The sequence below is a fragment of the Lactuca saligna genome, chromosome 1, assembly GCF_052625555.1.
Source record: "Lactuca saligna cultivar CGN05327 chromosome 1, ASM5262555v1, whole genome shotgun sequence".
Taxonomy (NCBI): domain Eukaryota; kingdom Viridiplantae; phylum Streptophyta; class Magnoliopsida; order Asterales; family Asteraceae; genus Lactuca; species Lactuca saligna.
Window position 1 is genome coordinate 141,804,161 of NC_136417.1, and position 13,488 is coordinate 141,817,648.

Sequence of the window (13,488 nt, forward strand, 5' to 3'; positions counted from 1 at the left end):
CTCCTTAAGGTGTCGCCTTGGAAAGGCGTCATCCGATTCAGGAAGCGAGGCAAGTTGGGCCCAAGATTCATCGGGCCGTTCAGGGTTGTAGCCCAGGTGGGCAAGGTGGCGTATAGGCTGGATTTGCCAGCCGAGCTCAATCAGATCCATAGCATTTTCCATGTTTCGCAGCTGCGGAAGTGCCTAGTGGACGATTCGGCAGTAGTACCGTTGGAGGATATTCAGGTTGATGACAGCTTGAATTACATTGAGCGCCCAGTCGCAATACTCGACAAGAAGTCGAAGGCTTTGAGGAACAAGAGGGTAGAACTAGTGAAGGTGCAATGGCAGCACCGCAAGGGTTCGGAATGGACTTGGGAGCCGATGGACGAGATGATGGAGCATTACCCCGAGCTGTTTCAAGATCGAGCAGCAGACTTCGAGGATGAAGTCTAAAATAAGTGGGGGAGATTTGTAGCACCTGGTTTCCGGTATGTGAATTTTATTTGAGTATTTCCCTATTTTAGCCTTGGACTCGGCGAGTCATAGGTCCGACTCGCCGAGTAGGGACGAGACTTAGGACACGTTTAAGTTGGCGACTCGACGAGTCACCGCTGCTGGATGAAACCCTAAATTTCAAGGGTTTGCACCCTATTTAAACCCTCATTCTGCCCCAAACTCGCCCCCATCCACCCCCAGAACTCCCAACATCGTTTATACCCTTATTTCCTTGAGAGATTGAAGTGTTTTGGTGTGTTCTTGAAGATTTTGAGGAGAAAGAAGAGTAGATCAAGAAGAGGAGAAGGAGGTCAGGCATCTTTGTGTCATCTCAACGTTTTCCTTGAGGTATAGCTCGTTTCCCCTCTGTTTTCAAGCTTGTAATCTCTTTTAGCTTCATAGAAGTCCTTCTTGAGCTTTTCCTCAAGCTTGTTTGTGCTTTGTGGGTTGTAATAAGTTGTTAGCCTTTAGATCTAGGCATGATTTAGTCCCTGGAGCTTAGATCTAATGCCTTTATGGGGTCATATTGCATGAAAGCCCTAGATCTACCTCTTTTGGTCCACTTTGAGCCCTAAAATTCATATTGGTAAATATCTACACATAAAGTTAGAAACTTTACGTGTGATTTGTGTCCTAGAAGCCCAGATCTGTGAATGACATGGACTGGAATCGAGCAAATCGGTGTATTTGATGGATGCATGGCTGCGACTCGGCGAGTCGTATATGTGACTCGATGAGTCTGGTCGCGAGTCACTGAATTGGTCCCTTTATGATGTATCGAGTTGAGCCGTGAGTCACAGGGGGTGACTCGGTGAGTTGGAAGCTGAACTCACCCATGATAGGACTCGGCGAGTCAATGCCCTAACTCGGCGAGTCCAGGGCAATCTTCATAGATCAAGAACAGACTCGGCGAGTTGTTCATACAACTCGGCGAGTCTTAGCATAAGTGTTCTTCGGATGAAGATGAACTCGACGAGTTGTTCATACAACTCGGCGAGTAGGATGAAGAGGTTGAACGTCAGTTTAGAAGATGAACTCGTCGAGTCATAGCCTAACTCGACGAGTAGAAACAGGGACTCAGGACAATCGTCTGATAGGAACTCGACGAGTTGGAGAGCCAACTCGGCGAGTCGGGTCAACTGAAAGTTGACTCTGACTTTGACTCAGAGCTAGACCAGGGGTAAAATGGTCATTTTACCTAAAGGACAGTTAGCAGTGTTTGATTGAGTATGTTGTGGGAATTGCAGCCGGAGGATTTCCGGAGCAGCAGCAGTCAGTTAGTTCCCGATCAGTTCAGCAGCTACTTTGAGGTGAGTTACCTTCCAGTAGTGGTGGGTCTAAGGCCACAATGCCGGCCCACCAGTAGGAGACGTATGATAGATGATTGTCTTTGTGATATCATCTAGGTTTGCTACTACCTGATATGTTATATGTTATCATGATACGTTATATGCGATAGTAGTAGAGTTCGGTTGTTAGGACCGCAGGGTTGTCAGACACCCCAGAAACGTCTGACAGTATGTGATGATATGTTTGTGTGTTGGACTGTTATGTTATGCGATAAAGGTAGCAGGAGGGGACCAGTCCCCGAGGATCGGTTGTTAGGACCGATGGGTAGTCAGCACCCCAGAATGGCTTGACACAGGTAGGACGGCACCCCAGAATGGCCGTATGGGTAGGTCGGCACCCCAGAATGGCCGTACCGGGTAGTCAGGCACCCCAGAATAGCCTGGCAGTACGTATGTTATGTGTTTGTATGGTATGTGGTACGTTGGGGGAACTCACTAAGCTTTGTGCTTACGTTTAAAGTTTTGTTTTCAGGTACCTCTTCACTGAAGGGGAAGGAGTCGACGCGGTAGCGGCACATCATGCACACACTCTGGTTTCCGCATTTACGAGATTCACTGGGATTGTACTCTGATATTTTGATGGGATGTATGGTGTGACTTTTTAAAACCTGGTTTACGATGTGTTATGGTGTGATCAAACAATGTTTTTATTTATTAATGTTTTCTAAAGTAATATTTTAAAATGAAATTTTCGGACTTGAAAATTGGGTCGTTACACGCGATGTAAGGAGGGTTGAATACTTCCGGTTCTTCCTCAATTTCGTTCCCAACCATGACTAAATCATCGTCTTCCTCTTCTTCTTCTTCTTCATCTTCCTCCTCTTCTTCTTGTTCTTCATCTTCCTCCTCGGGTTCCTCCTTGGGATCCTCTTCAGGATCCTCCTCGGGGTCCTCTTCGATTTTGTGTTTGGGCTCTTCATCAATCCATCCAGCATTTCCCTGATTGGGAAAGTACGGGTCCCCGGGTATGTGAAATCCTACCATGTCTTCTGCACGAGAAATTGGGGGGGGGGGGGGGGGGGTAAGAAGCACAGATCGGATTATAATAATAACATGGCGCTATAGCAATGTACAAATACTCCTATAGTATTTTAAATGTTTATATTTGGTTCTTAGAGTATTCTTTGTAGAGTGAAGTTAGGTTATTAGATTTGTAAGTCACTTCTCGGACGGATATAGTTTATCAGGCTATATCCTTCCCAGAACTGATTACACATGCTAAGGCATACTCGTAGTGTTCAACTCCTCCTCTTTCACTTTATGTTCTCCTTATTTATGACACTACGCAAGTATATAATGCATGTAGGTATACTTTTAAACAAGAAACTATTCGTTTTCTAAAAGTATAACCCGTTAAAATGTTTTAAGAATCAGAGACTTTTAGTCCCAAATGTGTTCATAGTTTGTATATCTTATGTAGTTTGACATACTTAATTCACTATAAACCGTGCTCTGATACCAATCTGTCACACCCCCAAACCCAAGGATGGCGGAAACGTCCGGGGGTGGAGGACTTCATGTATAGTATCATAACCACAATTGCAATAGTAATTTAAGCAAACACAACCAATATATATATATATATATATATATATATATATATATATATATATATATATATATATATATATAATTGAAAGAGTTACATCATTGTATGAGTTACGTGTTTCCAAGTCAATTACAATATGTTAACAAAACGTGATATGTTGATGCCTTAACGTCCCATCCTCAAAATGCACTTTGGTACCTGTTTAGTGATTTCCTGAGAATACAAGTTGTTTGAAAAAGTGTCAACACAAAGGTTGGTGAGTTCATAAGTTTTTGTTTTCGAACCTTATAAAAGTCTTTCTCTTGTAAATGTCACATTTGTTTCAGAAAAATCCGATATTTTCCTTAAAATCTGTGTAATGTAGTCTTATAACTGAAGACCAAAATGTATAAATAACCTCTCTTACTAATAGAAAATGATATGTGTTTAAATCGACATAAACACGTTTGAATTAAATGAAATTCCCGTAAATTCTTATGTTTGTTAATACTTTCTGTGAGTTTATTATAACCATGCTATGACCTAGTTGGCCTGAAACGACATTCTTCAGGCGTCGGAACTGTTTATGACATTTTTCACCCCAGACCTGCCGGTCTAACTGTTGCATGCAGTTAAGGTGTGGGTTTGTCAAACCCAATATAGATCTATATACAACTATCACGCTCTCCCTCCAGGAGACTCTGGTTACAATACATGACTTATTGGTAAGTGTGAAGCGAATGTCTCACAAAGTCCTTAACGAATTTACATGTAACGTAATAAAAATTCCTTATCGTATATATGTACAAATCTTGTATGAGTGGGTTATGTAGTGTATCATAAACCATACCTATTACAGTTTATCAAAAAAAAAAAATAAGGGTAGTAATGGTAATGTACGTACTCTATATTCAACGTAGTTCGTTCAATTGTTTGAGTAAAACGGATGTACTTTGATTATAACAATCGTGTTATCCTTTATATCTCATATGTATATCTATATAAAAATCCATTTATTAACAGTTTCATGTTCATACACCAAGATAAAATATTGTTCTTTTGTAATAACATACATTCACATAAGGATATATACCTTGCTCAACATGATACAAGGTAATAATAATATTTTAGCATTTTTCTACTTGTAACAGCTTCAATCACTGTTATTAGAAAATTTATAAAAACTTAATAAAAGATCCAACTCAAAATCCGTAAATTCTTTGAGTTTGGTTAATGAGTCTAGTTTGTTCATAAATTTTTCCATGATTTTTAGTGACCTCCAACTTAAGTGAAAACATCCATAAACACAGACTGGTCCGATTTGGTTCTTGAAATGATAGGCAGTTTTGCAAAAATCACCATAAATTGTAGAAAAATCGTATGGAGATGTGCAAGTAGCCATTTTAAAGCTAAGAACTTGAAATACTTGAACCTTGTACATTTTAGAAAACAAAAATGATTTAGTTGACCAAAACAGTCTGTGAATGGAGTCCAACTTTTCTGATGTAAGCTGTTAGAATTATTTAGTTGTGTTCTTGATGATTTGACTTGTATTCTCCCCCTTAAAACATAAGAAAATATGAAAATGTAGGGGTATGAACTCACCCTATGTGAATTCAGTAGATGATTGTTGAAAAATGGAAGTGATCAACTCAAGAACACTTGAAGATGCTTGAAGATTTTCGAGAATCTAGCATCAAAGTGATGGAGTTTGTGTAAGCAATCAATGATTTGAGTAGAATGAAGTGCAATATTCACAAGGAAGATGAATTATACTTACCAAGAGGAGAATAAAGCTTGAAGATCAGCCTTGGAGTCTTGAAATAGAGAGAAAAAGTTTGAGAGAAAAGTTGTGTTGTATCTTTGGTGAAATGAGAGCAAATGAAAGAAGTGAGGAGAGAGGATGGGTTGTTCTAGCTCTAAGAAGGTATGGAGGGCTGGTAAATGAGTGGAAAGGACATTGAAGTGACCTAGGTAAGGTGGGGAGGTGTGGCTGGTCATAGAGTGGGTATGGGGGTGGTTGCTTGTGTCATAAGGTAAAGTAAAGTTAACACTCAACCTTTGTACTTCACCCACTCATTTCTTGGATAAGATTTGCACCAAAAACATGGGAATTAATGAATTATGGGGTTTTAATTGATAAAATAAAGTTTTGGGTGAAAATCTTGCGTTAAAATGATAAAAAAACGTAGCTAAAATGAAGTCGTAGTCGAAAACCGGAAAGATTTGGTCTTCCAGCGAGACCTCTCGGTCCTAGCCGGAGGTTCGGTCCTCCTGAGGCTGGGCGAGAGGCGAAACGAAGCGTATCAGTAAGAGGCGAAACAACGAGAAGCGAAGCAGTTCGGTCCGAAGGCGTCAGAAGCGAAATAGACCGAGATGAACAGGAACTTCAGGTTCGGGCGTGTGCGAGGTTCGGGCCCGAAAAGGCGGTTCGGTCTGCGAGGTTCGGTCCTGAGAGGGGGATTTCGCTTCCGGGAAGATGTTCGGTTCAGCAGGGGTGTTTGGTTCAGCAGGGGTGTTCAGTTCAGCAGCCTTCGGGTCTGACCAGGAGTTTTCGGTTCTTGCTGCTTTTGGTCCAAGGGGTTCGGCCATAAGAGGCTTCGGCCCTATAAAGGGTTTTCGGGTCCTTTAGGGTATTTTACTCGTTCTAACCCCATTTTAAGTGGTTTTTGACCCGGTTAAAGGTCGGAATGACCCGAATGACTTCAAAAAGTTACGAGAGCCATTGAGAGAGATTTGGGAGAGATCTCAAATAGAAAGAGATAGAGTGAAAACGATTGGGAGAGGTTTCGTTTGTGCCCTTTTTGAGTGTCCGACTTCGCAATGCAAGGTCCGTAAACCCCATTAAGCCGTGTTTTAATGTCTTACACACTCCCTATGAGTGTGGATTTGTGTTTTATCGCTTTGGTTCACTGTTTACCGCATTTAAGGCTTAGGAAGAATTCAATCACATGGATTTTTCAAATGATGCTTTCTCATTAAAATAGCGAATTGTTTAGTAAATACACCACGTAAACCCTAATACGTAAGAGTTAATTGAGTCGTCCGGTTTAACTTATTGACTTTGTTTGACTTTGACTTGACCCGTATTTGACTATTGTCACACAAACACTTTTTATGCAAGCAATGACACTAAATACTTATGAACTCACCAGCTTTATGCTGATACTCGTTTTTAAAATAACTTGTATTCTCAGGTCATCAGTAGGTAGATACAGATGCAGCTTTTGAGAAGATGGAGTATATAAAAGACTCATCTTTTATTTTGATTATACTTTTGGTGTCTATCAATTTTTACAGAACACGTTTGTATTACAATTATTATACTAATGCAATGGATGTTGTTGCTTGTCCTTACTATTATACATTGTTATGATACTGTACATGACGTCCTCCACCCCAGAACGTATTCCGCCATTCTCGGTTTTGGGGTGTGACAACTATCCATAAGGCGGAGTTCGTAACTCAAACACAATATAGATTTGTGGTAAACGAAGAACAACTTTGTGAAAATCAGTCTCGCTAGAAGAATCCCAAGAACAACCCAACGAACAAAAGTCTGGTAATTTTTTATTTTAAGAGGGAATATGTCGTAGAAACTATGGTGAAAAGAAGACAAAAATGGGACATTCAAAAACCCGCTAGATATGTTGGATGTGCCAATTCATGTGACATTGGTTCTGTAGCATATGGACTAGCGATTAGAAAAGACATTGATACTGACAAGCCTTGATCTTATGAAGAGGTTATAGGGAGTAAAGAAGCAAAAAACTGGTTAATGACGATACATGAAGAACTAAAAATCATTGGAGAAGAATGAAACATGGGTTCTTGTCTCATTAACAGAATGAGCAAAACCAGTATGAACAATTTAGTCTTTAAGAAAAGGGAAGGACTTCTTGGAGTTGAACCAACAAGGTTCAAAGCAAGATTGGTGGCAAAAGGGTTCTCCAAAAAGAAGAAATCGAATATCACGAGGTATTTTGCATCTGTTGTGAAGCACAAAATGATGCAATTCTACTAGCTATGGTGAGTGCCATTGATCTGGAGCTTGATCAACTTGATGTAAATCCTACAATTCTTCACAACAGTTTAGATGAGAAGATTTATATGTTCAATCCAGAATGGTTCATTGATTTAAAGAAAGATCACTATGTTTGTTGAATAAATATATCTATGGTTTGAAGCAGTTTACAAGACAATGGAAAATGTTTGATAGCTTGTGATTTCACACAACTACATTCGGCGTCAATTTTATAACTGTGTTTATTCAACGAGATTGTCTCATGGTTCTTACATATATTTCTTGCTATACATAGAATGATATTGTCACTACAGCCAAAATATGGTTAGGACAATGACTTGAGTTCATTATGGAAAAATAAGTTTGAGATGAAAGATTTGAGAGTTGCAAAGAAGATATTAGAGTTTCTCCAACCAGGTGATTATTTATCACCATTTTAGTGATTGCATTACAACCAACCTCTAAAGTGATGATTCCTAGGCTTTCATATTTGGCTCTATATTTGATGTTAAAAAGAAGTCAACACAAATATAGCATGATTTTTGAAAGTTGATTGGAGTAAAAATGGCCTCTAAAATAATGTTTTAGAGATAAATTTGAGTAGACCTTAAGGATGTAGATTCAAAGGGATAGAAAAGCAAGGTGGTTATATATTTCTCAACAAAATACATTGAGAAAATCCTAAAATCATTTCATTTTGATCGGTCCAAATCAATTGGAACACTTTACAAACTACAAATAAATAAAGAAAGAAATTACATGAGTAGTCCAAATCAATTGGAACACTTTTGCCATCACATATTAAACTTAATCGAAATACTATACAAACTACAAATAAATAAATAAAGACATTACATGAGTAAAGTTCTACATTCGAGTGAAATTGGAAATCTCATGCATGCACTTGTATGCAATGGTCTGTACCCTGATTTCGCTCATGTAGGTAGAATCCGGAAAAAATTCAGTGGAAAGGGATCAAACTGATTAGGCAATACTTGAAGAGAGTGGTGATTATATACAAAATAATTTACTGTTATATTGTGAATTCAATGTTATAGTTCATATATGAATTCCATATATATAATAAAACAAATTATATAAAATGTGAAACCTTGAGGACAAATCGGTCATATTACAAACACTAAATAATATTATTATATACAGTAAATTTACCAGTAATATCATGTACAAACATGTGCGTCACTGATAAGACAATTACCTATTTACCTGACAATTCAAATGGACCCCTTGTTTCTTTTTTTATTATAAAAGAAGTTAATGAATTATATGCACAGAATTAAATTCTAATGATGCTAGAAAGAAACCATTAAATCAACGACCAAATTTCTGGTAAATTTCTGCCAGGGCACGATAAAGAGTGGCAGCAGCTGGAGGCTTAGGCAATGAACCAAGTAGAATTTCTTGTGAAGTTATCAACTGCTTTCCATAGAATCGCGAATTTTCACGAGTACGTGTTGTCACAATGCTTCCTTCCAGTGAACATCCCACAAATGCCCCTGAAATTTACACACTTTCTCAACATGACAAAAAAAAAAAAAAAAAAAAAAAAAAAAAAAAAAAAAAAAACTCGACTAGATGGAGTGAAGAAATAAAGGATGGTAAATTTGCACACCATTTTACCCTTATGCAAAATTAACCATGTTATGCAAGTAAAACAGTGGATACTTTCATAAAGACGAAATTAACCCTGACCTTTTGTACAGCTGTAAGTATAACACGCAGCATATCCACAGGTTCCAACGCGTACATTAGCTTCAGCTGTTCGTCCAGTAATACCAACCGCTGCACTTAAACCGGCTCCAAATGAGACATGAACATCACCGCTGAAAGTCTTCACAGCTTCTTCTGATCTTAAAACAATTATTAAATCCACAAATTCACCTCCACCCTGCAAAAAACAAATCCAGAAGAAGAATATAATAATAAACATTAAATTTAGTTAAAAAAAATAATAATAATAATAAAATAAAAGTCTCTTGCCTGAGCACCCCATCCAACACCAATAGTAGATATAGCAGAAGGTGGAGACCATGAGCCATCTTCCCTACGCGCAATCACCAATCCAGTTCCAATATTGTAAGTCACCATCATACCAACTTTCACTATAGTAAGTATAGCAAGCCCCTTCGCATGCCTTAACACCACATCAGGAATTGACTTTTCAGGTCTCAAATAACCAACCTGAAATTTTTTTTGATAAAATTAAATACCCATGAATTGTTAGTTATTTAAAACGTTTATCTTACCTTGCTATAACCTTGAATTGTGTTTGTGGCTTTATATATCTCGTACTCCATTGACTGCCCCCATGGGAAATTCAGCCAAGATCTTAATGTGCTCAGATCCGTGACATCATAAGTTGGTAACTGAGCTGCCCGGCTCACTTGATCCATTAAGTATGGCTGAACAGCCTCCAGCCGCACATAACACACATCACACACTCGTTCCATATCTGCTGCCCGAAATTTCACGGGCAGCAAGCTTCTCCCTTTACTACACTCACCACAGAAAATCCCACCACAGAATCTACAGTGATGTCTGGTGCACATGATGGGGTGAAACCGGACATTACATAGCATACAAGAAGCAGCAGAACTATCGGGCAGCCATTTGGGTGGTTGGGTTTCGAGAATTTCTTGGAGATTACCGAAATTAGCCTCGGTTAGGGTTTGAGCCATTTCTTTCCAGGCTTGGTCAATTAGGTTTCTTGAAATCCATGAAACGGTGTCACCTGATGATAAAAGGTTGACTTTTCCACGAGCTGCTAGTAGCATTTCGACTACTACATCCCACATGGTGAGTTGTTTGTCTTTTTCAAGAAAATGGAACCAATCCATGTTTTCATCAGGGAAGATTCCACCGACTGAGGAGAATCCGCGATTCCATTCTTCGAGATCGCTTTCTGACATGGGAGGAACCGAAACCGGAATCCAGACCCCGGTTTCTTCAGCAAGTGGTGGATCATAAAAGAAGTATTTTCCTAATATCTTCTGATTCTTGCTTGATTCATCATAATCTGGTGATCCTTCAGTATCAGCCATGTGTTGGGTTTCCAAATTTGTTATCAAGTCATCGCCATTGTCAGAATGTTTGTCATTAATCGTTTGCTCACTTGCGGAAGTTGGAGTTTCACAGTTCTTAAGTGCTCCAATGTCCTGCCAATATGGAGAAAAAAAATTATGGAAACCCCAAGCGAACTCTCAAATTCTGGTGTTCTTTATTGGTTTCAACGTAATTTTGATATTCTAAAAGAATAAGAAAGTTTATATGGGTTTGGAACTTAGTTAATCGATCGAAAGACAACAATCAAACATCATCTGTTTTTTGTTGGTCGGATTTTTTTATCACATATTTCGTAACCACAGTAACAACAAACGAAAGCAAGATTGGATGACTCGTCAACGAATAGAGTTCAATACGAACATCAAGAAATTCATGAATTGCGCAACGATTACCTGTTGGGAATCTGAAACTGCGGAAGTTGTTCCATCGCTGATTGAGAAAGTTGAAACCCTAGAATTTAATGTATCGACTATTCTTCCTTGTCCAGCTTCAGCTCTGGAATCCACACTGTTGATTTCCATATTAATTTGAGCATGCGAAATCAAAACCCTAGAAGACGTGTTGATCAGCTGAAGAATGATGATCGCGTGGAGGGGTTTGGAAGAGGTATTAGTTGTTTGTTTGGAAGAGGTATTTCGTCGGCTTTACGTATGTTGATGTTGTCATTATTGTGCAAATATATAGACGAGAAAAGTTATACAGATGGTCTTTTTTTTTTTTTTTTTTTTTTTTTTTTTTTTTTTTTTAAATTAAAAATTAAAAATGATTTGATATAGTAAGATATTTTTTTTAAAATGTATATCTTATGTTTTTTTTTCCTGTAAAATAAATCCTTATATTTTATTTTTTGTAACAATGGAATCCTTGTGATCGGCTATACCCGATATACCAGTTATATACAAATTTTCTTTTAGGGAAAATGATTTGATAGGGTAAGATATTTTTTGAATTATATACATTAAGTCCTTATTCTTTTTTTAGTAAAATAAATCCTTATACTTTATTAATATGTACACATTAGGTCATTTTTATCGAATTCTACAGGTTTTTCTGATGTGGAAGCATAAGTGGCACTAAATAGCAATTAATTAGCTTCTGATGTGGAAGCATAAGTGGCACTAAAATAGTAATTAATTAGCTTAGTCACAGGAGGTGGGTGATCCTCCAGCAACAAGAAAAGGGCGGCGACCCTTCTCTTTTTCGTCTCTCTTCCGGTCGAACAGCAATAGCCAAACACTCTTTACCTGTTGTGTTTCTCCGATTTGTCTCTATTTGCCTCCATCTTTGAGATATGTTGCTAGAAAAAGAAGAAAGAATCGACGAGGGTGCTACCAGAGCAGCTCCTCGCTGCCAACTACCGTCTCTACTTCCTCCTGCCTCTCCCTTCGACCTTGTTGTTTTTGTTATCATTCCTTCTTGTTACCAATGATGTGTAGGAACATACAGAGGAGTCGTCGGAGATCAGGGTTCTCCCTCTTTTCATGATGAATAAAAGTTGGAAAAATCTTGTTGTTGATATGTGGATGTCACTTGGGTATTTCATTTCAACAAAATAAAAGAAAGGGAAAATAACTTGATAGGGTAAGATACTTTTTGAAATGTACACATTTAGTCCTTATTCTTTTTTTTTTGTAAAATAAACTCTTCCACGTCAGCAAAACCTGTAGAATCCAATAAAAAGGACCTAATGTGTACATATTAATAAAGTATAAGGGTTTATTTTACTTAAAAAAAAAATAAGGACTAAATGTGTACATTTCAAAAAGTATCTTACCCTATCAAGGCATTATCCCTTTAAAAAACTACAATATACTTATGGTTCTTAAGAAATTTCCATAAATGGTACGTAAGTTTGGAAAACATTACATTAATTAAACAAGTAAGGATAAGTCTATATAGGAATGTTTGAGTTAGCTTTTTTTTATGTCAAAATTGATTTTTAAGAAAAGTGCTTATTAGCTTATGGTTTTTAGGAAAAGCTGGTTTTAAAAAATGTTTGGATGCGAAAAGCTGTTTTTTCAGGAGTAAAATGGTTAAAAAACTAAAAAAAACTAGGATTTTCCAGCTTTACTTTTTCCTATCCAAAAAATTGTTTTAAAAAGCACTTTTTAAATAGACAAACACTTTTTTAACTTATTAGCTTTTTAAAAAGTTAATAAGCTTTTTTTAACAGCTATCTCAAACATCCACATAATGTTACAAATATAACATTTCTCAACTTTTTGTCTTTTCAAGATGATTTATAATTAAACAAAAAACTAAAAATAACTTGTAACATCGTTTTTTTATTAAACATTTTTAAATAATAATATTGGGAATTTATAGCAATATTATACAGTAGATATCAAAAACGTTTAACAAAAACCATTACTTTAATTCTTAAAACATACAAATGGGTGTACCAAAAATATCACAAACATAATGAAAGCCAAGTATTAACAATGATACAAAAGATTATGTCTTGTTTGTATCCAACTTGTTAATGCCACTCCTATTATGGTTTAGTATCTAAACTTGAAATACATGCTAACTGCAAAACGCATATAAAATGATTCATCTAATAAATTATACTTAATTTGAAACAATTAATGTTAAACATGAATATTTCAAATATTTATTCATGAGGAAGTATTCCTTCCGGATGCAACAACTTTGTTAGAAAATATCTCTTTTGGTTAAAAATCAATCAAATGAATATCAACCAAAATGAATGAGAGGTTGTGGTGTTGTAGTTGAAATAAGTATCGAATTGAGAACAAAAGTGCAAAAGTGGTTTACAAGGAAAACCTTTGATTCTTGTTAGGATCTCCGACATAAAACCTTAGGAGGTGATAATAATCATCTACCTTGTTTAATTGAATTGATTGAATTTTGAGTTATAGAAATGCAGGTAAGTATACAAGTTCAAATGTTGCAGTAAGTCTAGTTGTGTGTAGTGTGCATAGTGCATGTGTATTTATAGTCTAGTCTAAGTAACTAAAAGTATGATATTTTCGAGATTGTCTTGAATAAGTATGAACACGTTG

General features: G+C 37.2%; 1 protein-coding gene across 1 annotated transcript; it reads right to left on the reverse strand.

The window, feature by feature from the left end:
* Positions 1–8,490: 8,490 nt before the first annotated feature.
* On the reverse strand, positions 8,491–11,115 carry LOC145044933 (uncharacterized). The gene is made up of 5 exons (XM_078993291.1): positions 10,855–11,115; positions 9,646–10,554; positions 9,380–9,580; positions 9,092–9,287; positions 8,491–8,895 (listed from the first exon to the last, which is right to left on the reverse strand). The coding sequence occupies exons 1-5, from the start codon at positions 10,981–10,983 to the stop codon at positions 8,711–8,713; spliced, it is 1,620 nt and encodes a 539-aa protein (XP_078849417.1). The 5' UTR covers positions 10,984–11,115; the 3' UTR covers positions 8,491–8,710.
* Between the last annotated feature and the right edge of the window lie 2,373 nt (positions 11,116–13,488).